This window comes from Microcaecilia unicolor, chromosome 2 (assembly GCF_901765095.1).
Source record: "Microcaecilia unicolor chromosome 2, aMicUni1.1, whole genome shotgun sequence".
In the NCBI taxonomy this organism is placed as follows: Eukaryota; Metazoa; Chordata; class Amphibia; order Gymnophiona; family Siphonopidae; genus Microcaecilia; species Microcaecilia unicolor.
The window spans coordinates 108,876,146-108,901,996 of record NC_044032.1 but is presented as its reverse complement, the minus strand read 5'-3'; the positions used below and the strand labels follow the sequence as shown (position 1 = coordinate 108,901,996).

General features: G+C 45.9%; 1 protein-coding gene and 1 non-coding gene across 9 annotated transcripts in view; one reads left to right on the top strand and one right to left on the bottom strand.

Moving 5' to 3' along the window:
• Positions 1-863: 863 nt before the first annotated feature.
• On the top strand, positions 864-936 carry TRNAF-GAA. Its single transcript has one exon. It is a non-coding gene; the product is annotated as a tRNA-Phe (tRNA).
• Positions 937-12,165: 11,229 nt separating this feature from the next.
• The window catches only part of TRAPPC13 (trafficking protein particle complex 13), a 128,689-nt gene continuing 115,003 nt past the window's right edge, over positions 12,166-25,851 (bottom strand). For 5 of the 8 annotated variants that reach the window (XM_030193189.1, XM_030193192.1, XM_030193195.1 and 2 more), the window contains 2 exons: positions 24,197-24,347; positions 12,166-12,504 (listed from right to left, as the gene is read on the bottom strand). In XM_030193189.1, coding sequence (XP_030049049.1) covers positions 12,397-12,504; positions 24,197-24,347 — 259 coding nt within the window. In that variant the 3' untranslated portion in view covers positions 12,166-12,396. The remainder of the gene's footprint in view (positions 12,505-24,196; positions 24,348-25,851) is intronic. The other 3 variants (XM_030193190.1, XM_030193196.1, XM_030193193.1) reach the window with 1 other exon arrangement.

Genomic DNA, 25,851 nt, shown 5'->3' with positions numbered 1-25,851 from the left:
AATTTGCATCTGTAGGAAATAGGTAGCCAATGATATTTTATATATAGGGGTAACATGCTTATACAAAAGAGAATTTCCTAAGAGCCTAGGGGTAACATACTACAACATTTGTATCTTCTTCACTTAGCTACCAGAAAGATCTAGATATATTATATTGCCATAGTTCAATCTTGTAACCAGAGCATGAACCAAGAGGTCTGCAAAGCTGTCTCATTAAAAAAAAAAAAAAAACCCCAAACCTTAACGGAACACAACTGCCTTAATACATAGAATGTTTTCTTCGCAAGAGCTGAAATTTGCTCATCAAAGTTTAGTCAATCACAATCCCTAAGTATCTAAAGCTGGTCACAGGGCTAATCTGCTTTCCAAACAATGTAGGTTGTAAAGTGGGACATACTTTACTATTCCCAGTAATCCAACAGGCTGTGTTTTTATTAACATTCAAAACAAGCTGATGCTGCTGTATCCAATCGACCACAGCTGCCAAACCTGATTGATTCTTATGTGTTTCCTCAATATATTGAGATTGCTAAAGCATCCACTGCACTCACAGAGCTGGCCTCATAACCAGTAATGGGATGGGGTTGCTATAACTTTCCTTTTATTTTCTCTACATCAATTTTTACTCTGTAAAATGTCATGTTTTATCTCATCTGGAAGTAGATGAGAGTCTATAAAATCTCATATAAGTGCTATCCTGTGCAATGAAAAATAAAAAAAACGAACTCTAATAAATAATGATAATTCAGATAAGGTAAAAAAATGACTACTATGAAGTGTATTGGAAGAAAAACGTGCAGAAAGTCACCAGCTCCATTACAATTGCATAATGTGGACCATGCTCAGAAAGTGTTTCACCAACAGCCGAAATAGCTCAGTTGGGAGAGCGTTAGACTGAAGATCTAAAGGTCCCTGGTTCGATCCCGGGTTTCGGCAAAGCATTTTACACTAACCTCATAGGAAGAAAAAACAACAACTTGTCATTGCTGTTTACCTTCAATAACAGAAAACAAAAAAACAAAACTAAGGTTAGAGCAGAGAAGTTAAAAAAAATAATAGAACTTTCACTTTAAAGTTGCTGTAGTGACGTCATAGGAAATAGAGAAATAATTTTGGTAGCCAAAGTTAAGTAACTGCTGCAGCTCCTGCTTGCACCTGGCTCACACAAACAGAAAATAAACTTCAGCTTTTCAAAATGGAAAGTACAGGATTGGTCCAGTGGAGGACTTAGGTCTAATTACAGGGCTAGGGTTCTGCATACCAAGCTTGTCAAGGCTGAGGGTGCAGAAGGGGACACATTCACAGTGAGAGATGAGAGATCCTTAATCCATACACAACAGCATCAGTTAAGCAGTGCTGGATAGTAAAGAAGCAAAATAACTCCTTACTATAAGTAAAAGTGTTATTACTTTTACTTGTAAAAAGCTAGTGTCATTGAACACTTGTACTTGAAAAACAAAGTATTATTATTCTTTTAGGAAGAGCTGACTTTATTCTCACTGGGCACAGCATTTTGTCTGTTCAGGGATTATAGTTTAAAAAATAGAACACAAATGTAACAAAGTATGCTATTAAACAGTTTTTAGGATCTTTACTTTATATACAGTTATATTTCTCAAGTACTCCTTTCCTTCCACTCTCCCCCTTCCCTGGGTCCAGCCTCTCACTCCCAGAGGCATAGCTAGGTGGGGTGCCAGGGAAACAATCACTCCCTCAAACAGACTTCCAACAGTGCCAGCTCAGCATCTATGTTTCAAGTGGTCTGTTGTGCCTACGCAGTGCTCACATACACCTACGTAATCCACTTTCCGCTCACCCTAGCATCAGAAGCTGGCTATGCTTCTGCTCACCCCTCCCTCCCCACCCAGGACAATCTGTCCCTCTTATTCAATGGGTTCAGTCTCTCATCCCAACACAGTCCAGTCTGTCTCTGTCTCTCTCTCTCTTGCACTCCATGGGTCCAGCCTCTCTCTCTCTCCTCTCCCCTTGGCCAGTCCGCCAGTCCCCCCCCCCCCCCCCCCCCCCCCCCCCCCGTCTATGGGTCTGGCATCCCCCTCCCCTCATGGTCTTTCAAACTTGCCTTCCATTGTTAGCAGAATCAATAATTAAGACAAGCTGCTTCCAGCCAAGCCATGGGCCCTTCCTTCTGTTGTATCCTGCCACCTCTGATGGAACTTCCTGTTTCCATGTGGATAGGACCAGATAGAGAGAAAACTGAGGGCTGTGCTATGGGAAGAAAAGGAGGGAGAGGAATGCCAGACCCACAGAGGGGGAAAGACTAGACCAGGGAGGGTGAAGATGTTGGACACACAGAGGAGGAGAGAACAGATGAGAGACCAGACCAGGGGAGGAGGAAGGCATTAGAACCACAGAGGGAGAGAGAAAGAGGGAGAGGAAGAGATGCTGGGTGGGGGTTGCAGGAGGAAGGGAAGAGTGAGGGGAAATGCTGAACACAGAGGAGCACAAGGTTAGGGACACTGAGGGGAATGCTGAACAGGGCAAGATAGAGATACAGAGGGCAGATGCTGAACATAGGATGAGGATAGGGGCAGGGACACAGGGATGAGATGCTGGACAAGACAGATAGGGACACAGAGGGAACATGGATTATAGGCATGGAGAGTAAATATCAAATGAACATGAGATCCTGAAAAGAGAGTTAGGGAGAAAACAGACAAAGCAGGAATGAAAACACTGGGACCAAGGCAAATGGAAACATTAAATGCTCAGACAATAAAGGTAGGAAAAAGTATTTTATTTTGAATATATTAATTAGAACATGTGAACTTTGGAAAATGTGCATCTCCCCTGCCCCCTATCCACTGATATCTTGCATTCCAGTTTAGTATTGCTGTACATGCAGAGTCTGACTTGTTGAGGTTTCAGGTTATTTTTTTTTTTTGCTTTCATACCCCTGTTATTGATCTGTTGTCCCTTGTTTCATATTTGAGGGGGTCTATCTCTGTTTTGTACATGAGACCAAGGTGCAGTGTTCAGCTAGCATACAGTTTCTGAGACACCACAAAAAAAAACCCCTCACTTATTGGCCTTGGCCACTCTTGGCTTCTCTGCAACTCTACTTCTTGCCATTGTAGCTATTGAACACCTTTGTAGTTGTGCTGGAGTATTATATTAGGCAACATCTTTTATTTAATTGCACTTAAGTTAAATCTTTTTATGTGTTTGTTACTGTACTTCAATGTAAATATTAAGAGGTCCTTTTACTAAGGTGCGCTGAAAAGTGGCCTGCGCTCCTCCTGTAGACGCATGTATTAGACGCACACAGGTCCATTTTTCAGTGTACCTGCATGCAAAAAAGGCCTTTTATTTGGCTGAAAATGGACGTGTGGCAAAATAGAAATTGGCACACGTCTATTTTGGGCCTGAGACCTTACTGCCACCCATTGACTTAGCGGTAAGGTCTCATGCATTAACTGGGCGGTAATCGTCAGTGCGCATACACTGCCAATTACCACCTGGTTAGTGCCATGTGGTAGAAAATAAACAAATATTTTCTGCTGTGCGTATTGGGCAGGAGGGAATAGAGAAGGGACAGAGAGATGTAAGAGTGGGGAGGACAGAAAGAGGGAGCAGATCCTGGGCTAGAAAGGCGGAGGGAGGAAGATGCTGGGAATGGTGGAACTATGTGGGAGAGACCAGGAGGGGGTGGAACAGGGTGGCAAGGAAATGAATGAAAGGATAGTGATTACAGAGGATAGAAATATGGTAATGAAAGGGAATGGAGGGCTGGGGAAGGAGTTAGATGGGGCAATGGAAAAGCAAGTGGGTGAGAGAAGAAGGAAACCTGATAGGTAGCTGTAAACTAAAAAGGAGAACAGTGAGAGGGTGAAATTTGAATTGACAGCAAGGCAGAAAGAAGAAAAAAAGACAGGAAAGAGCTAAAAAAAAAAAAAAAAGAACAATCCATATGCCAGAAGCAAGTGTAATAAGGGTAAAAAAGACAAATGGACAGCAGCTGCTTGAAAGAGAATTAGAAGACAACAGATAGGAAAGCAGAAAATAAACTGCAACCAACATGATGGAAAAATACAATTTATTTTGAATGTTTTAAATGGAATGGAATATGTTGACTTTGAAAAATCTGCATAGCAAATGTGTTTGTATTGTGTTCAGTAGAAAAGAAATGCATTTCAGTTTGTATTTCTTCAGTGTTTTTTTTTTTTTGTACATTTGTACCCACTGCTTTCCCACTCATGGTGGCTTACATGGGACAATAGAGGGTTAAGTGATTTGCCCAGAGTCACAAGTAGCTGCCTGTGCCTGAAGTGGGAATTGAACTCAGTTCCCCAGGTCCAAAGTCCACCACCCTAACCATTAGGCCACACATGCTAAGCTTAACTTTTTGGGGTTCAATTTTTATCTAAATATTTTTATTTGTGATCCCTTGCTCTGTATTTGGTGAGGGTCTGTTGGAGTGACAGTAAGCCAGGCTATTAGGTCTTCTATAGCACCCAGCTATTTCAACCCTTGAGTCTACTGCGTGATATCAATCACTTGCCAAACCGGAATCAAAACCTCTAAGAACGTACAAACTTTATTATTTTCTTTGAGTAATTTTATTAAGGTAGTTTTATTGTTCTATTTAAGTCCCATATATTAACATGTACTCTAAATTACCTGTTGAAAAACAAGAGAATAAATATCACATTTGCTAGGTATGGCAAACTACCAAACCCTTAAGCAAGCAACCCATTGTTTTGTCCCACTATCTCTTTTCTGGTTTTCTTTAGTTTTTCTTTTTAATGTTTTCTGTCTTTTTTACATTTCTCCTCTATCTCTCTATCTCCACCATCCATCTCCCCCCCCCCCCCCATGTCCCTATCCTTTCTGTCCAGGGTCTCTACTATGTGTCCCCATCTTTATCCTCCCTCCAGGTTCAGCATCTACCCTCTGTGTGTCCCTATTCTCCCTCCATATTCAGCATCCTCCCTCTATGGAGTGACCTAATGGTTAGTGCAGCGGATTGCAGTCCCAGGGAACCAGGTTTGATTCTCTCTGCAGCTCCATGTGACCCTGGGTAAGTCACTTAGCCCTCCATTGCCCCAGGTACAATATACTACTTAGATTGTGAGAGCATTAGGGACAGTTCAAGTACCTGTGCAATTATATGTAAACTACCTTGACTCATGCTCAAGGCAGTATATTAATACACGATATCCCTCCCCTCTGAGTCCAGCACTACTCTCTCGCTTTGGCAGACTACTTTAGAGGTTTATGTGACCTCTTCAGTGCCAGCTTCAACTGTCCCCTTGTCTCAGTGTGCAGGTAGCAGTGTGGCTGGGGCTTAGCTCTGTCAAGAGAGTGCCCCCCTCCCCAACCCATGAGGAGCAGAGGCTATTGCTGGAACTGCCTCTGCCAGAGAGAGTGCCCCAGGTGTCTTCTCCCCTGGAAGGAGCATCAAGGGAAGCTGTTAATCTTTTAGAAGAACATACTCAGCGAACTGTGAGTAGGGGTAGGGGGAATGCTGCTTCTTATTTTGAGGTCCAGGAGGTAATAAAACTGGGCACTGTGACTTTAGGGTTGCTCTGGGAACATATCTGGGGTTTTAACTCTTTACTTTTGAAACTATCTAGAAAATTCACCAATGATTCTGAGGTCATTGTGACTCATTCACATGAGCTGGATCAACATGCTTCCATACTTTTAATTCTTCTGGCTATTACTATGACTGAAGCACAAAATCTTAACAGTGAAATTGAAAAAAGTATGGGGCTCTTTTACAAAGGTGCGCTGAAAAATGGCCTGCGGTAGTGTAGATGTGTGTTTTGGGTGCATGCAGAATAATTTTTCAGCGCACCTGTAAAAAAAAAAAAAAATGCCTTTTTACAATTTTTGCTAAAAATGGACATGCAGCAAAATGAAAATTGCTGTGTGTCCATTTTGGGGCTGAGACCTTACTGCCACCCATTGACCTAGCGGTAACCGGGCGATAATGGTCTACACGTGTAAAATGCCGATTACCGCCTACACACCAGAAAATAAAAATATTTATTTTGCATGTAGTGGATGCACATCAAAAATGAATTACCGCAAGGGCCACATGGTAGCTTGGTGGTAACTCCCTCTAGTGCCATGTCATGCTATGCCGCAGCTGCTGCTCTCCGACCATTGGTCTTGCTTTCAGGGTGTCTGCCTAGCACCATCCCCCGTGCCCCCCACAGCACACATGGGAAAATCTGCCACTAGGGCTGTGGCTCAGGCTCAGGCTGCCGGGTTTCCTCCACTACAGTGTACATGTAGAGTACACTGTTCCAGGCTGCCAGCAGTAGGTGTAGTGGGCCCTCACCTTGTCTCTCACTTGATCTGCCTTCAGTTGAGACCCCAAGGTTTCTGCATCGGCCCACGGCCCCAAGCAGGAACAGGAGTCAGCATAAGGAGCACAATGCAGTGCTCTTTGAATCTGCATCTGCTACTATGTGCATACAGATTTAGGAAACTTAAGCCCAGTTGCCAGGTAAAACAAGGCTGACGCTAGGCTACAGGGAGGGGTGGGGGTAGGGTAGGGCTGATACCTAGCTAAGGGATGGATAGTAGGGAAGGGAAGAGTTTATGTCGGGCTACAGGGAAGGATAGATTGGGGGGGGGGGGGGTTAGGGAAAGAAAAGAGTGATGCCTGGCTACCAGGATAGATAGTGCCCACCCATCTTAGCTTCAGGCCCATCCAAAATGTCAGGTCTAGCCATGCCACTGGGGGTTGCAAGGGCAATTCAAAGAAAAGACAAGAGTAGAGGGAGGGGAAAAGACAAAAGAGGCAGCTTTGGAGAGCAGACACAGGTTGGATTTAAGCTGTACTAAGAGAATGGAGGTTAAAAAAAAAAAAAAAAAAAAAAGAGCGAGAGAAAATAACCTACTGAAAAACAGGAAAGATGGATCAAAGAAAGGGTGAAAAAAATTTCCAGGCACATTTCACAGCAGATAGAAATTATTAAAATTAAAATGAGCAAATATTGACTTTCTGTGCAGGTTATCAATGTTTATAGATCACTGAACTCTAGTAGGAATACCTGAGCACGTAGCAGAGCTGCAAAAGAATGTGAGCTCCTGGGAACATCGATAGTCCCCAGGAGTCCTGAATGGACAGGAAGTGAGCACACAGAGGCAAGCATCTTCCTGGGACACTAGTAACGCAGCAGCAAGAACTCAAGTGAAAGCGTGCTGCGGAACAGCTTGGAGAGAGAGCGAGCAAAACCAAGAGAATGGTTCAGGAGGGCATTGCAGAGGTGAGAGATGACAGCTAGTTGTCAGACCCTTAAAAGGAGGTGGGTACCTGAATGCTGCTGTTATTTACAGAGCTGCCAGGATTTGGACAGTGGAAGTACTGTGTTTGTTCAATGTAGGATTCTGATTAGAGGTAAAATGAAATCACACACCTACCCCCAGATTCTGTATAGATCGCCCAAATTTGGGTGCAGATCATAGATGTGCATGTAAACTAATTAGTAAATTAGGTGCTAATTTGCACTAATTAGGAGGTTTTTGATCAATGATTACTTTTCTTTTCTTTTTTACTGTGGGCAAAAAAAGAGCCGCAGAGAGCGATGCGCTGCTATTTTCATTGCCACAGTACTACGAGATCTTTTTTTCTTCTTTGTGAGCGTAGCGTTTTCCTTCACTTATCAGTAGTTGCCTAATTAGGAGCTGCACATGCATCTGTCCCACATCTTGTTTTATAAGACATTTTTAAATTTCACAGCATGCTACTCAAAAGGGGGTGTGGCCATGGGAGGGTCAGAGGCATTCCCAGAAATTAAGCACCAGGTTATAGAATACTTGGTTTGCGTGCCTGTCATCAGTTGGGCTCGAGTGTTTACACCAGCTTTTCACAGGTGTAAGTGCTCATGCATATGAAGCATGCTCTACGCAGAGCGCACTTTATAGAATACTACCTTAGCACAGATCATAATGGCACCAAACGCTGGATGCAAAACGCCGCTTGTCTGATTGACAGTGCCGCACAGCACAGCTGATATTGATGCTAATTATATTGTATCTTCCCAGATTGCTACATTTGTTGCACTGTATTTGTCAAGGCTCATGACAAAGGCATGCCAGCTGAAACACAGCCACGTTGAGTCTTTCAACAATACGCTTGATACTTTGGAAACAATAAAGACTTGTACACCATCCTGCTTTGGCTTCATATTTTTTCCTCACTCCTTGCCGTTGGTTTTACACATGTTCATGAGGATTGGAGCTTCTCCTTCTTTTTGCCTAATTTTAGATGCCATTTATTGAATACTAGTAAAAAAAGCCCATTTCTCATTGAAATGAAACGGGTGCTAGCAAGTTAAAAAAGTCAATTTCTCATTGTTTTTATGGGACGTTCCAGCGTCCCCCCTCCCTCCTTCCCAGTTCCAGGGTCGTCCCTCCCTCCCTCCCTTCCAGGCCCCCTCCCTCCGAATTTTAAAAGTCATGCTGACTTACCACGTTGGGGTTACAGCGGCCGGCAGCAGCAGTAAAAAGCGAGTAGGCTCGGCACTTACTTCAGTTTTCCCTTCGCTGTCTCTCAGCTCTGGTCCCGCCCTCATTTCCTGTTTCCGCAAGGGTGGGACCAGAGCTGAGAGACAGAGAAGGGAAAACTGAAGTGCCGAGCCTGCATGCTTTTTACCGCACGAAGTAAGTCAGTATGACTTTTAAAATTCAGAGGGAGGGGGTCTGGAACTGGAAGGGAGGGAGGGACGATGACCCTGGAACTGGGAGGAAGGGGGGACCCTGGAATTGGGAGGGAGGGGGGACGCTGGAACTGGGAGGGAGGGGGGATGGACGACAACGCTGGAACTCGGGAGGGAACAAACTTCCGGTGGGTGAATATTATATGCAGCCTTCCCTTCCCTCCGAGGGCGGGGCACTGAAAGCAAGTGCGAGGCCTATGGTTGGTCCCTTCTCCTTCTGATGTCGCGTTTCTTTCCCTGGCAACTATACAGAGTTCCCTCGAGGGCAGGGCGATTATGAACCTGGACAAGACCTACAGACTCACCCCAATTTCTCCAAGATTGGGATAACAGATGCAGAACAACACTAGACAATATAGCACCACTTCAAACCAGAACCTCACATAGAAAAAACTCAATACCATGGTTTAACGAAGAATTGAAAGAATTAAAAACACAAGTCAGAAGATTAGAAAGAGCATGGAGCAAGAAAAAAAGACGAAAACACACACAAAGACTGGAAACAACTACAAAGAAAATACAAATACACTATCAGACAAACTAAAAGGACCTATTACAAAACCAAAATAGGACCAAACTACAAGGATACACACAAACTCTTCTCACTCGTAAACAATCTTCTAAATACTACCAAGGTCACCTCCAACAACTCAGATACCCCATCAGCAACCAACCTTGCAAACCACTTCAACGAAAAAAATCATAAAGCTCCAACTCATGATACCCACTAACACAACGGATTACACAAATATCCTTGAATGTTTAGACCCAACACCCGGAGAATGCCCAGCAGATCGATCATGGATCGACTTTGACAAGCTCTCATCAAAAGAAATCTCATATTGGCTCGGAAAATACGCCAAATCACAATGCAAATTAGACATCTGCCCTAACAGTCTAATAAGATCCACACCCAAACAATTCAATATAGACCTCACGAACCGCATAAATTACAGGCTGCAAAATGGACTCTTTCCCACGGAGAAAGGAAACATCCTACTCACTCCGTTACCGAAAGATGCTAAAAAAAAGCACAATGGACCTAACCAACTATCGACCAGTAGCATCTATTCCACTCATGACCAAACTCATGGAAGGCATAGTGACAAAACAACTTACTGAATACCTAAGTAAACACTCAATTCTACACGAGTCCCAATCCGGATTTCGGACAAATCACAGCACCAAAACTGTCCTAGTGTCCGCAATGAACTCATTCAAACAGGCAATTGCGACTGGTAACAACATCCTCCTCCTGCAATTCGACATGTCCCGCGCCTTTGACATGGTTAATCATGATATACTAATACACATACTAGAATACTTTGGAGTAGGAGGCACAGTTCTCAAATGGTTCAAAGGATTCCTGACCACAAGATCATACCAAGTAACAACGAACGTGGACAGATCACCCCCATGGATACCTGAGTGTGGAGTCCCCCAGGGATCCCCTCTCTCACCAACATTATTCAACCTAATGATGATACCTCTAGCCAAAGTACTAGCCAATCAAGACCTCAACCCCTACATCTACGCAGATGACGTCACAATCTACATCCCATTCAAACATGATCTAAATGAAATCACCAACGAAATCAACCAAAGCCTCCAAATAATGCACACTTGGGCAGATGCATTCCAACTAAAACTTAACGCAGAAAAAACACAATGTCTTGTACTCACCTCACAACATAACATAACACAAAAAGCTTCACCACCATAATCACACCATACTGTACCCTTCCAGTCTCACAAAACTTGAAAATTCTTGGAGTCACCATTGATCGAAACCTCACTCGACACCCACGTAAAAAACACGATGAAAAAGATGTTCTACACCATGTGGAAACTTAAAAGACTAAAACCTTTCTTCCCGAGACACATCTTCTGTACCCTGGTACAGTCAATGGTAATAAGCCATCTGGACTACTGCAATGCACTGTACGCCAGGTGCAAAGAACAGACAATCAAAAAACTCCAAACTGCCCAGAATATAGCCGCCAGACTCATATTTGGAAAAACTAAATATGAAAGCGCAAAACCCCTATGGGAGAAACTTCAATGGCTCCCACTTAAAGAACGCATTGCATTCAAGATCTGCACGATTGTACACAAAATCATTCATGCAGATGCCCCAGTCTACATGCTAAACCTCGTGGACCTACCGCCCAGAAACGCCACAAGATCATCCTGCAAATTTCTCAATTTGCACTACCCCAGCTGCAAAGGACTTAAATACAAGCTGATGCATGCCACTACCTTCTCTTACATGAGCACGCAGTTCTGGAATGCACTACCTACAGACTTGAAAGCAATCAACGAAACAACTATCTTTCGAAAATCTCTGAAAACATTCTTCTTCAACAAGGCCTACAATTGAGAACCTATATACTCACAAAGTCACCTCACCAACCCACTCAATTATGAACGCCCACCTCTATACTACCCTAATCACTCTCTTCCTTCCTATCTCTTCCCTTCCTTGATCGTTACACATTACTAACTGTATCTGATATCCTGAAATGACAATGTTAAAAATCTATGTAAGCCACATTGAGTCTGCAAATAGGTGGGGGAATGTGGGATACAAATGCAATAAATAATAATAATAAATAATAACCCTACGAACACTACACAGCTACGCTGCCATGGAGTCAGCTTCAGAACGTTGGAGGTGCGAATTATATTAGATGCCTCTGGTGTCTAAAGTAGCTGGGCACCTAACCTGTGCTGGGTAGAAGCCAGACAAGCTGGGAGGAGTACAAACAGTAGCATTAGACATACACCTTGGTTTGGAATATTGTCAGAGGACTATATGTGGGCTGGGATTTGTACTGACCAGAGCCCTCAGGAAGAACTAAACACATGACTAGTATAACATCAAGGCTAAAGGTCAATGATATGTAAAGCTGGACCAGGTAGCTATGAGTTTCTTGTAAAAGGTTTAACTAGAAGTGAGCTGCTTAAAGTCATAATCTGTGAGTTGTAGTTTAAAGCTTAATGCTGTAGTTTGGACCACAGCAGTACATATCCTAGTTGGAAGAAAGCACTTTGGATTAAGTACTGCATAATGGTTGTCGGTTGCTAGTACGAAGTCTATGGGAATGTAAATAGTACAATGGAGTCCTGCTCATTCATGACTGAGTTCAATGTTAAATTCCTGCCCCAGAAAGCCTACCCAGAGGCTTTGGTTAAACACAAACCTCCCAAGTTATATTAATATATGCAAATATACCACAGAATCTTAAAAATTACAAAATTCTCTATAACCATGCCTTAAATTCTACAGAAAACCAGGAGCCCTGATGCCAGCTGTTGGGTAATATGAGACTTCCAAAATTCAGGAGCCTCAACAGTAACATGTATAATACCAGTGAACATGTCCTACTGAAATCAGGTAATAACCTACACAATATATAGTCTACAAAATAAACCTCAGAGTCTTCAGAATATTTACACTTTATTTTCTCATATCATCAATAAAATAAGAGCGAACTATATTAAAACATACAATAGTTTAAAACATCAAAACAGTTCAGAATGACTTACAGAGCAGAAACCTTTAAAAAAATTTGCTTAAATTGTTTATTCTTTAAATACAGATTATATCGTTAAGGTAGGGTGTACTGAAAATTTGGTCCATCAAGCCCTAAGGGACAAATAAAATGAGGCGAAGGATATGTGCAGAAAAGTCGATCAGTTGTCAGCTTCCTGCTTTTACTTTTGAAGAAACCACGCAGACTTGAGCAATGTCATCATATTCGTATGTCCTCTTTAAGAATGTATCTGTCAACCTCAGTCCAGAGACACTCTGTGATAAAAGAACAGATATGAATCTATTACACAGTATACAGAAAGAAGGGGGTGGGGTGAGGCAAGTATGTGATATTTATTTTTTTACAAATGCATACTATCATGCCACTGTTATATTTAGCCTTTTCCATGTTCACTGAATATGCTGAAATCTTCTGCTCAGTGTGTGGTGGCAGCCTAAAAAGCAAACAGGATGCTAGGAATTATTAGGAAACAGATGCAATATAAGACCAAGAATATTATACTGCCTCTGTATCACTCCATGGTGTGATCTCACCTTGAGTATTGCATTCAATTCTGGTCGCCATATCTCAAAAAAGAAGTGACCAAAATTATAAAGGGGATGGAACTGCTCCCATATGAGGAAAGGCTGAAGAGATTAGGGCTCTTCATCTTGGAAGCGAGACAGCTTTGGGGGGGGGGGGGGGGGGGGGGGGAGAGATATGATTGAGGTCTACAAAATACTGATTGGAGCAGAACAGGTAAAAGTGAATCAATTTTTCACTCCTTCAAAAAGTACAAAGACCAGGGGACACTCAATGAAATAACACGGAAATACTTGTAAAACAAACAGGAAGAAACATTTTTTCACTCAAAGAATAGTTAAGCTCTGGAACTCATTGCTGGAGGTTGTGGTAACAGTGGTTAGCATATCTAGGTTCCTGGAGGAATAGTCCATAGTCAGTTATTGAGATGGACATGGGGGAAGCTACTGCTTGCCCTAGGATTGGTAGCATGGAATGTTGCTACTAATTGGGTTTCTGTCAGGTACTGGGCTAGGTGGACCATTGGTCTGAACCAGTATGGCTATTCTTATGTTCTTAAGTGTTCTGATAATATCACATAGCTCCTCACTAAGGTGTCTCTGTCCAAATCACAATATGTAACCATTGCAATCACATAATTTCAGGGAGGAAACCATATTACCCAGTTTATTATTCTCTATCCTCAGATGTCGAAACAACTGAATATATTTTCCTTCTGAACAGTGGTTAACCTTACCTTTCTTGAACATATCACCTCAACTATATACCCATCCATATCAGCCACAGGACCAACAGTGTCTCTACAAATATTAACTTTGTGTAGCAGGATCACTACAATCTCCCTGTTCCTTATCCGACCTGTCTTTATTTCCATAATCTTAGAGGAATGGCCAGTCTACCAGTCTTGAGGAAGGGGTGTCTCCTCCTGATATTTTGAAGGAAATAAATAGCCCTGCAATAAAGGGATAGGTGTCTTTCCTCCAAAGCAGTCTGGGGAAGCAAGAGAGGCTGGGGCTCAGGCATAGCCTAAGGTGTTGCTATCCCAGGTTGTTTAAACTTGTAGCTTGGTTAAACCTAGTCAAGAGAGAAAGCAGTGTTTATGATCCAGGGGGATCAAGGCTGGGAAGATTAGCCTGCACTTGAACCCAGGACAGGGAGAAGTGCCTGGGGTTCCAACTACCTGAAAAGGGAGTTAGTGTGATGTGAAAGGAGATGCACCTGGGATACAGACCCCACTCAACTGAGAAAACCCCAGTCCTATGATGGAAGAGATTTGTCCTCAGGTGTATCCCTCACCTCCAGCGCAGCAGCACGCTATTTAAGATTTTTAATTTGCCCTCTTGGGAAGGAAAGCAAATATATTGCACTTACATGTATCTCCATTCAGGAGATCAAGAGATCAACATTTATATGTTGTTGAGGTTTAAAGGAGTTTTTGAATTTTGAATCATTATCCAAATGCACTATACACTGGTGGTGCCTGTTTAGAGTAACAGGTTATTTGATTTTCGGGGTGCCTACAATTTTATTGTAGAAGTAACCCAGAGAGAAACCAAAGTAAATAAAAGAAGAATGCCAGGAGAGTTCCAAGTCTAAAGACTTTGAAATTCTGTATCTTGTGAACTCACTAAATATGCTATTTATTTGCTTTTTCATTTTTCTAGGCACCACCACTAAGGGCATACAAGAGCCATGAGCTTTTGAATCCCCCTATCCACCAGGACCCTTTGTATGCCAGTGTACCGAATAAAGTAACCTTACTATCATTCCCCTACTGTTTTATCATACTAGTATCACCCCTTCTTTTATGTAGGTCCTCTGGAGCTACCAACATGTCTCCTAATGGGTTACATTTTGCACATACCATAACAGATTGACTTTCAGTAGCACTGTTTCTTTGCCTCTTTAATCTGCAATCTCCATGAATACTTATGGACAGATCCGGCCGATTCCTGCCATGAATGTTCCACACACCAGTACTCAAGTTTTTTTTTGTTTGTTAAGTTGGTCAGAGAACCTGTGGGCATGATTGCTCTCTAGGTGCTTCTAAGGTATTATTATGTACATGAAATTCCTAAATAAACAAAATTCCATCTCTTAGTCAGTTCATCCACATATCCCCCCCCTTTCTAAATCTTGGAGAACGTCCTCAGATCAGCAGCCAGCCCAAATGGCAAAATCCTGAATTGGAAATGCCCATTCGTGATGCAGAACCACAGCAAACTCCAGTCCTCGGTATGAATTAGAATATGGCCTCCAACAAATTCAGGGATGATAGAACTCTCCTTCCCACCACGACCACCAACCTAAGGGTCTCCATGTGGAATCAAATAATATGAGGGTATCGACAGACTCCCTAGAGGTCGAGCATGGGCTAGAACAAGCCATCCTTCCTTGGGATTACAAAATATATAGAATACTGACTGCATTCCCACTTGCTCATAGGGAGGGGGATAGGAAACTGGCCTCCAGGGCCAACTCTAAAGCTGACTCCCTCCCCCCCCCCAGAAGAACAAGGGACATGCTAAGCTGGTGGGAAACAAGTGCAAGGGAGAACCTATAGCGGTTGATGCCCAGGACCTACTGGTTCATAGTGATTTGGAACCACTCCTGGTAAAACCGTAGAAGTTGACCTCCCACCAGAGCTACCAGATGTTTCTCACTGGGATAATTAGGCCCTCCCTGAGGTACCGGCACTGCTACTCTTGGGTTTCCAACAACACTGAAATAGCTTACCAGGTACCTCTGTTGCGGGGAAAGAGTGGGAGGGCCCCAGGAACAGCAATGATGGGGCCCCTCAGTACCTCTAGTCTTAGGTTTGAGGGGTTCAGCACAGAGTTGTGTTTTTGTTTTTTTTTAGTAATGGGTCAGGCTTATTGCCAGGTGCTATGCACTGTCACCAAGGAAACACTGGTATTGCCAAGGCTTGCAGTTCCAGCCTCCTTACAAGATGGTGCTCTGACCTCTAATCATGCTAACTGCAGAAGGGTTCCCTTAACTAGGCTTTGAATCCCCCTTTGCTGGCCTCCACAGGTAGCTTACTGGGGGTTGAGGAAGAGGAGTCACCACCCCTGGGAAACAAGGAGAAAGTGACTTCTCCTTGGATGGGAAGCATTGCACCTGTTTAGAAAAGAGGAGCTTTCCCTATTCATATCACAGGTTTTGAAGGCATTCAGGATTTCAGAACCAGTGAAGGAAGAGTCCACTGCTGGAGACCCCATACTAGAAGAGGTGCAGGTCTTTTTCCACTACACAAGGTTCTTCACAGTATGAGCCTGATGGAGTGGGAAATGCCCAAATTTTGGCTCTGGAATATCAGAATCTTTGGCAGACTATATCTGGTCCATGAGGTGGACAGGGCAGCACTTTGGATGCCCAGGTGGCTGCAGTTACCCCCAGAAACACTATCCCTTTAGGGTGAGGGCACGACCCTGGGCAGGCTGGGGAGCCTCAAACTGGCTAGACCAGCACAGAACGTGTCACCATCTGCTACAGGCAGAGAATACTGGAACATAAGGCACAGCCCCTTAAAGGCAATGATGATACCATAGGCATATGCTGTCTCCATCTGCTGGCAAAGTAACAACCCCATGCATCTGGACTAGCACAAGATCTTAAAGAGAGCACTTCCATGCTGCTGGAGCTCCATGGACTGACTAATACTACTGACTTGGTCCAAGGAGATGTCCAGTGGTGGCATCCCTCTCTTTCTACTGCTGTCTTAGAAAATGGCAGTGCACGACCCCTGCGCTATGGGTCAGGTACCCCCATTATCCAAGAGGGCAGCAGGAAGAGAATGTCACCAATGGATGCCTCCCTAGACTAGAAAAGTATTACTGTTCCAGGAGCAGGTCCAAACCACATGGAAAGTTTCTGGTTTTTATTTTATTTATAAATATATAACCCAATATACCCCTAGGGAATTTTTGTGGCATGGGGATGGGAAGAATTGTTATTTTTATTATTATTTTTAACATCTCCCTTCCTGTCAGTGTTTGAGTCAATCTCCACTCAGGCACTGGCAGAAAAGGAGGCATTTACTCCTGATGAAGCAAACCACTGAACATTACTGAGGCAGTGTGTACTGTTTTTTCCTGTCAGCGCATATTTTATTTTTAAAATGCTGCTATAATTTGCATCGTTAAAAATAACTACCAAAGTGGAAGAACCAGCACCACTATGCACTCAGACAAGTCGGCCAATGAAGTAATGCGGTCAACAGGACACTTCCAAACAAAGACAGTTGTAGTCACAAACAGTTTTTTTCCAATAAATCTATTGACTCATGAGAATGCTATGTGCTGAAGATTCTAATTGTTCTAATATATGGCTTTTACCACACTGGTCTCTGTGTTTCAGCCAGTAAGTGAATGTATGTGTACTTCCATATCATCAAGCTGATCAATCCATAGACTGGTGGGTTGTGTCCATCTACCAGCAGGTGGAGATAGAGAGCAAACTTTTGCCTCCCTATATGTGGTCATGTGCTGCCGGAAACTCCCCAGTATGTTCTCTATCTCAGCAGGTGGTGGTCACACACAGCAGCAGCTCTGGCTAGGCCTCCAAGCCTAATTTTTAGGTTTTGTTGAGTGCCTGGGGTTGAGGGCTCTTTTGAGCAAGTGCAAACCTGGTGGTGCCAGGTCCCTCCTTTTCTCCCCCCTCCCGCTGGCTCCGTTAAAAAAAAAAAAAAAAATTTTTAAACGTCCTTAAAGGCGTTTATTTCGACGTTTATTTAAACGTTCATTGCAGCTACTCACTGGGGCACCAGTTCGTTACAGCTCGGAGCGGACAGCAGGTAATTTTTACCTTTTTATAGCGGGCAGGGGGTTCCCCGATTCTTCTCCTCGTGGCATATGGCGTCGGAGGGCGAGGGCGCAAAGGGTCGCTCCCCGGATCGTTTGAGCGCTTCTAGAGGGGATGCGGGGGTCTTACAGCCTGATTCGCCCTTGTTGGGTGACAGTTTCGTGACCGATGAATGTCCCGGTCCTTCCTCCGGCGTGGCGGTTTTTCCCGCGATAAACGCCCATCCCCCGCTCCTCGCCTCCGCCATCTTGGCCGGCCACGCGGCTCGGACGGCTTCTTCGTGGGCCGCCCTTGAGGTTGGAGATATTAATGCCATGAACGCCCTTAATTTGGGCGACGGCACAAAAGCGGCTAAAGTTAAGCGCCGTTCTTCCCGCGCGGCTCCTTCGCGGAGTGTTGCGCCGGACGCCATTTTGGATGCGCAGCATGTCTCTCCCCCGCTCTTGCGAGCGCCGGTTGAGGGTGTGTCTAGGGCTGTTGCCCAGGCTGCGGAAGTGCACAGTCTGGGGGGTTTCTCCCCCGAGTTTGTTTTGCTGCTGCATCAGGCTTTCCTCATGCAAAACGCTGCCCCTGCTCCCTCGTCTGGTAAAGAGGTTGAGGTTCCCAGAGGTAAACGCCCTCGGGTTGATTCCCAGGCCTTGGAGGACTTTGTCTCCTCCGATGTAGATGAGGGCAGCGTGTCTGAGGTCTCCCAACGGTCCTTTGCGGATTCCTTGGAGGAGACGGATCCCTGCTCGGATGGAGCGGATGACCCCTCTGCAGCGCGGCTTTTTAGCCCAGAGGATTTGCCCAACCTGTTGTTACAGGCCATGGACACTTTGAAGATTTCCTCTCCGGAGGACGTCTCTCCCTCAGCCCCTGTTGGCTCTGCCATTATGCTGGGGACGAAGCGCCCGCCTAGAACCTTCCACGTGCATGATGCCATGCACACCTTAATTTCGGCTCAATGGGATGTCCCGGAAGCGAGCCTTAAAGTGGCTAGGGCTATGTCCCGCCTCTATCCTTTGGCTGTGAGTGAACGTGAGGCCTATCTGTGGCCTACCGTGGATTCTTTAATCACTGCGGTGACTAAGAAAACGGCGTTGCCGGTGGAAGGTGGCACGGCCCTAAAGGACGCCCAAGACAGAAGATTGGAGGCGGCCTTAAGGTCGTCCTTTGAGGCGGCTGCTTTAAGTTTGCAGGCCTCAGTTTGCGGCTCCTATGTGGCCAGGGCGTGCCTGACTATGGTGCAGCGGGCTTCCCCCTCGGATCATTCCTTGAGGGCTGATTGGCCGGCCCTGGAATCGGGCTTAGCCTATTTGGCAGACTTGCTGTATGATGTCTTGAGGGCCTCAGCTAAAGGCATGGCTCAGACAATCTCTGCGCGGCGGTGGCTTTGGCTGAAACATTGGTCTGCTGACCACGCCTCTAAATCCCGCCTGGCTAGATTGCCTTTTAAAGGCAAGCTGCTCTTTGGGGTCGAGCTGGACAAAATCGTGACCGATCTCGGCACGTCTAAGGGCAAGAAATTACCAGAGGTCAGGGCTCGGTCTAGTACTCGTCCCGGTACCTCCAGAGGACGGTTGCAGGAAGCCCGTCGGTACCGTCCGGGCAATTCGGGTTCCTCTGCCCCCTCTTCCTTCAAGAGGAATTTCTCCCCCAGCAGCATTCCTTTCGCAGAGACCGCCGTCCCGGAGGTGCTTCCTCCGGTCCTCCCCCCAGGGTCTCGTACCCAATGATGGGGCCTTGGTCCACGCCCCAGTGCAGATTGGAGGACGGCTGTCCTCGTTTCTGGGCGAGTGGACCACAATAACTTCAGACGCGTGGGTGCTGGAAGTCATCAGAGACGGCTACAAGCTAGAGTTCTGCCGACCCTTAAAAGACGGGTTTGTACTCTCTCCCTGCAAGTCTCCGGTCAAAGCTGTGGCAGTGCAGCAGACCTTGGACAATCTGATCCGCCTGGGCGCGGTCGTTCCTGTGCCAGAAAGTCAGCTTGGCAAGGGACGTTACTCCATTTACTTTGTGGTACCAAAGAAAGGAGGTTCTGTCCGGCCTATCCTCGACCTCAAAGGGGTCAATCGGGCCTTGAAAGTGCGGCACTTTCGCATGGAGACTCTCCGCTCTGTTATAGCGGCAGTGAAGGCAGGAGAGTTCTTGGCTTCCTTGGACATCAAGGAAGCGTACCTGCATATTCCCATCTGGCCTCCTCTCCAACGCTTTCTGCGTTTTACAGTCCTGAGACGACACTTCCAGTTCAGAGCCCTCCCTTTCGGGTTGGCTACTGCTCCGCGGACCTTTTCCAAAGTAATGGGGGTCATAGCGGCCTTCCTGCTAAAGGAAGGAGTACAAGTCCATCCTTATCTGGACGACTGGTTGATCCGAGCCCCCTCTTATGCAGAGTGCGGCAAAGCTGTGGACCGGGTAGTTGCTCTTTTGAGCTCCCTGGGATGGATCATCAACTGGGAGAAGAGCCAGCTGCGCCCGACTCAGTCCCTGGAGTACCTGGGAGTTCGATTCGACACCCAAGTGGGCAGAGTGTTCCTGCCAGACAATCGGATTGTCAAACTTCAGGCTCAGGTGGACCAGTTCCTGGGAGCCTCTCCTCTTCGGGCTTGGGACTATGTGCAGCTGTTGGGCTCTATGACGGCTACGATGGAAGTAGTGCCCTGGGCCAGGGCTCATATGAGACCACTTCAACACTCCTTGCTGCAGCGCTGGACTCCGATGTCGGAGGATTATGCTGTGCGACTTCCCTTGGACCCAGCAGTGCGCAAAGCGCTGAGCTGGTGGATGCAGACAGACAAATTGTCTGCGGGAATGCCTCTGGTGACCCCAGAGTGGATTGTCGTCACGACGGACGCCTCTTTGTCGGGCTGGGGAGCCCACTGCTTGGGAAGGACAGCGCAGGGGCTCTGGTCTCCTGCAGAGGCAAAGTGGTCTATCAACCTCCTGGAACTCAGAGCCATTCGGTTGGCGCTTTTGGAGTTCATCCCGGTACTGGTGTGGAAGCCTGTACGGGTCCTGTCGGACAATGCCACGGCTGTGGCCTATGTCAACCACCAGGGAGGTACCAAGAGCGCCCCTCTAGCCAAGGAGGCTATGTATCTTTGCCAGTGGGCGGAAGCGAACCTAGAGCAGCTTTCAGCGGCCCACATTGCCGGAGTCATGAATGTCAAGGCGGACTTTCTCAGTCGCCATACCTTGGAGCCCGGAGAGTGGCAGCTATCTGCTCAGGCGTTCTTGGACATCACGAAGCGCTGGGGCCAGCCGAGCCTAGATCTGATGGCGTCATCGGCCAATTGCCAAGTGCCGCGCTTCTTCAGCAGAGGACGGGACCCTCGATCCCTGGGAGTAGATGCTCTTCTCCAACAGTGGCCGACACAAGAGCTCCTCTATGTGTTCCCGCCCTGGCCCATGTTGGGCAGGGTGCTAGACCGGGTGGCAAAGCATCCCGGCAGGGTAATCCTGGTGGGTCCGGATTGGCCCAGGCGTCCCTGGTATGCGGACTTGATCAGGCTCTCAGTGGACGATCCTCTGCGACTGCCAGTGGAACAGGGCCTGTTATATCAGGGTCCCGTGGTGATGGAGGATCCCTCCCCCTTTGGTCTTACGGCCTGGCTATTGAGCGGCAGCGTCTGAGGAAGAAGGGCTTCTCAGACAAGGTCATCGCCACTATGCTGAGAGCGAGGAAGCGCTCTACTTCTACTGCTTACGCCAGGGTTTGGCGTATCTTTGCAGCGTGGTGTGAAGCAGGCTCTCTTTCTCCCTTCACTGCTCCAATTTCTTCAGTGTTGGCGTTCCTGCAAGAAGGTCTGGAGAAAGGCCTGTCGCTCAGTTCCCTTAAAGTCCAGGTAGCGGCTCTGGCTTGCTTCAGGGGCCGCCTAAAGGGTGCTTCCCTGGCTTCACAGCCAGATGTGGTGCGCTTTCTCAAGGGAGTTAATCACCTGCGCCCTCCTCTGCACTCAGTGGTGCCTGCGTGGAATCTCAACCTGGTGCTAAGAGCATTGCAGAAGCCGCCTTTTGAACCCTTGTCGAGGGCATCTCTGAAAGACCTGACGTTGAAAGCAGTCTTTTTGGTGGCTATCACTTCAGCCAGAAGAGTTTCCGAGCTCCAGGCGCTCTCATGTCGAGAGCCTTTTCTGCAGTTCACTGAGGCAGGAGTGACTATTCGCACAGTGCCTTCCTTCCTGCCCAAGATTGTTTCTCGCTTCCATGTGAATCAGCAGCTCTGTCTCCCTTCCTTTCGTAGGGAGGACTACCCAGAGGAGTACTCTGCTCTTAAATATCTGGATGTGAGACGAGTCATCATCAGATACTTGGAAGTGACCAATGATTTCCGGAAATCGGATCATCTGTTTGTCCTGTTTGCAGGTCCTCGTAAGGGTCTGCAGGCTGCTAAGCCTACAGTGGCAAGATGGGTCAAGGAAGCCATTGCAGCGGCTTATGTGGCCGCGGGGAAGGTGCCGCCTATCCTGCTGAAGGCTCACTCCACGAGAGCTCAGGCGGCCTCGATGGCAGAGGCCGGATCCGTCTCCTTGGAAGAGATATGCAAGGCGGCAACTTGGGCTTCGGCTCATACATTCTCCAAGCATTACCGTTTGGCTGTGGCTGCACGGGCGGAGGCCCGGTTTGGAGCTTCAGTGTTGAGGTCAGGGATTTCTATGTCCCGCCCTGGGTGAGTACTGCTTCGGTACATCCCACCAGTCTATGGATTGATCAGCTTGATGATATGGAAGGTAAAATTATGTATAATCATACCTGATAATTTTCTTTCCATTAATCATAGCTGATCAATCCATAGCCCCTCCCAGATATCTGTACTGTTTTTATTCTGGTTGCATTTCAGGTTCAAGTTTAGTCTTCAGTTACTTCAGAAAGACTTCGTGTTCAAGGTCTTCCTTCACTTGGATTCTTCAAGAGTTGAGACGAGTTTGTGTTACAGTGAGCTGCTGCATTCCTCTCCCCTCCGTTTTACGGGGCTGGATTGAGATTTAAATTCTGCCGGCACTCCCTCCCGCTTCGTGCGGCTGTAGGGCAGCTTTGTACCCCTCCCGCTTCGGCGGTGTTAGGGTCAGTCAGCTCCTCCCGCGGTTGCGGTTGCAGGATAAGCCAGATCCCCCCGCATCGGCGGGTGTGGTGTCCCTCCCCCGCTCCGCGGGGATGAGCTGGACGGATTCCCCTCCCCCACTTGTGTGGGGATGAGCTGGGTTAATTCCCCTCCCCCGTTTCGGCGGTGGTGAGCTGGGCAGAGTGTCCCTTCGTGGGTGTAATTCTCTAAGTGCTGAGTCCTGCGGATGGAGCTTTGATATCGACATACTGAGGAGTTTCCGGCAGCACATGACCACATATAGGGAGGCAAAAGTTTGCTCTCTATCTCCACCTGCTGGTAGATGGACACAACCCACCAGTCTATGGATTGATCAGCTATGATTAATGGAAAGAAAATTATCAGGTATGATTATACATAATTTTACCATATATCCCTAAAAACCTTCTTTGGTGTTCTATCCACATCTAATATTTTCAGGCTATTTCAGTGGCTGAGTGGGTCGGAGTGGGTAGAGGGAGGAGAGACAGGATATGACCCATGAGGACTCTGACAGGAATGTCCTGACCTGCAGCTGTGCTCTCAGATCCTCATGTTTTGTACACATCTACCTCTTGGCACATCTACCCTCATTCACTTCTGATAAAGCACCACTAATGCGAAACAGAAGCACTTATTTTGAGACAGGTTGTTTACAAATGTAGTTTTCTGAAACCACTTTGTTGAATCTGAATTTTAATATAAAATTTGGATAAAGTATTTTTTTATTTCACTCCATTACATAGTAACATAGTAAAAGATGGCAGATAAAGACCTGTATGGTCCATCCAGTCTGCCCAACAAGATAAACTCATTTTACATGGTATGTGATACTTTATATGTATACCCAAGTTTGATTTGTCCTTGCCTTTCTCAGGGCACAGACCGTAGAAGTCTGCCCAGTACTGTTCTTGAACTAAGTTCTGAAGTTAACATCGAATCCCTTAAAATTTACACTCCAGCCCATCCCTATCTATTCAGTCATGATCAGGGCATAGACCGTAGAAGTCTGCCCAGCTCCCATTTTGTTTCCAATTACCACCGTCGCCACCCAATCTGCGCTGATTCCACGGAACCATTCCTTCTAAACAGGATTCCTTTGTGTTTATCCCACGCATGCTTGAATTCCATTACTGTTTTCATCTCCACCACCTCCCGCGGGAGGGAATTCCACATATCCACCACCCTCTCTGTGAAAAACATACTTCCTGACATTAGTCCTGAGTCTGCCCCCCTTCAACCTCAATTCATGTCCTCTAGTTCATCAAGCTGCAGAATTTATTACCAGAGAAAGTGATCAAGGCATCTAGCATAGCTGGATTTAAAAGGGGTTTGAAGAAGTTGTTAGAAGAAAAGTCTATCAACAATTATTAGCAAGGTGAACTTGGGAGGGAATGTGCAACGAGGAATTAATCTACTCAAGACCTGCTGGGTACTACTCAGTGACCTGGATTGACCACTCTCAGAGATAGGATGCTTAGTTCAGAGGACCTTTGGTCTGCAACAGCTTATGTGAATAGTGTCTATAACGATAAAGGTAGAAGGAAATCTCTTACTTGCAGTCCCTGTATAGAAGACAAAAGTGTAAGTGTCAGATGAAGGGATGAACTGGGGTGCAACTTCCCAAGCTGCCGGCCTGAGACTCCACACCAGTGGATTGCATTCGTATTGCACATTTCTAAAATCAGATCCATTGTCCTTTCACTGCTGAAATTAAGGGGAAAAAAAGGTATTAAAAATCAGAAATAAAGCACAGATTTGGAGTTGGTGGTAGCTAGAAACATTGTGGATTTTCTCCAATAGCCAATCCTCACTTTGTATGGTACATACTATACTCCGAGAAGCTAGGGTGACGGTGTACTGGCTTTCTAAAAGTCACACATCAAGGGAACATTAGTGGTATTTTTTTATTATTATTTTTTTTTTACAGAGGCTCAAACACATTAAAGAAAAAGCAGTTGATTAAGAACAGACAACAATGGTAAAAAAAAAACCCCATAGGAGTCAGCTGAAAACCTTATCTTTACTGCTTCTGTGCTAGTAGCTGAGCCCTGTTAAGTAACTCCTCCTGGTTTCTAGGTACTGACATTTCACAGACATTTTACTTTCATGGCCTGAGTACTGCAGGTGATTCCACCACTAACAGCAGGGCAGTGGCAGTACTCAATCAAAGAATAAAATAGGGTTTGATAGAAAATTGAGCACAGTATTACAGAATACTGCAGATACAAGTCCATCTTGCATGTCAGAATTTACACCTGGTTTCAGTTAGTATAATTTCTTGTGCCCAAAGTTGGCCACAGAATTCAGCACCCAGAATAGTGTTGGGTGCCATTTACTACTCTGGCCCTATGCGACTTGCATGCTCATGTTATAGAATACCACTGAGCGTGCGCTTAGAACTTGGGCACATGAATGATACATTCACACGCTTTAAGTACTAGTATTCTATTGTAGGGGCAAAACAATCTCTATGAAGCACAATGTACAGACCTGCATATAGCCAAATATATGGTTTCATAAACACATGGCACGATCCAGCATTAACAACCTGATTACAACATGCAGACTCAGAGGTTTCATCTCTAGGACAATGTGGAGACATTCAGTCTGATAAAGGCAAAAACAACTGTTTGCAACAACTACTCTTGTTTACTGTACTTGGGACAGAAGGCTGTGGACAAGGTTCTCAATGCTCCAGTACAAGTTTGTTACCAGAATTGACGTCATTGCCAGGACAGAAAGTACCAGCAAAACAGCTACAGCTTCTGATTGCTCTATAAAAAGAGGCTCTTAACAGAGATAGCTGCTGCTGTGTGAACATCCCACCTTGAAGAACAGACCTGCGTTGGGACACACTGACATCTGAAGGACTTCATATGGTTGTATGTGCCACGTACCATTAGTGCTGTGAGTTAGAGTGACTCTTTGCACGTCAGAGTCGAGCTAGGGATTTATGTGCGGTTACTCTAAATTATTTCTACAATGGGATTAGCTTTGTCTTCATTTCTGTCTTTCCTATACAATGTTTGCTGAAATTGTAAATAAAATAATTGCTCTATTTTTTTTGTAATACTTGTGTGTGGAGTCAGTGGCGTTCCTAGGGGGGCTGGCACCCGTGGTGGATCGCCGATTCGCCCCGCCCCCCTGGGTGCAGCACCCCCCCCCCCGGCAAAAGGACACCCCCCCCCCGCCGCATGCACGCCGCTGG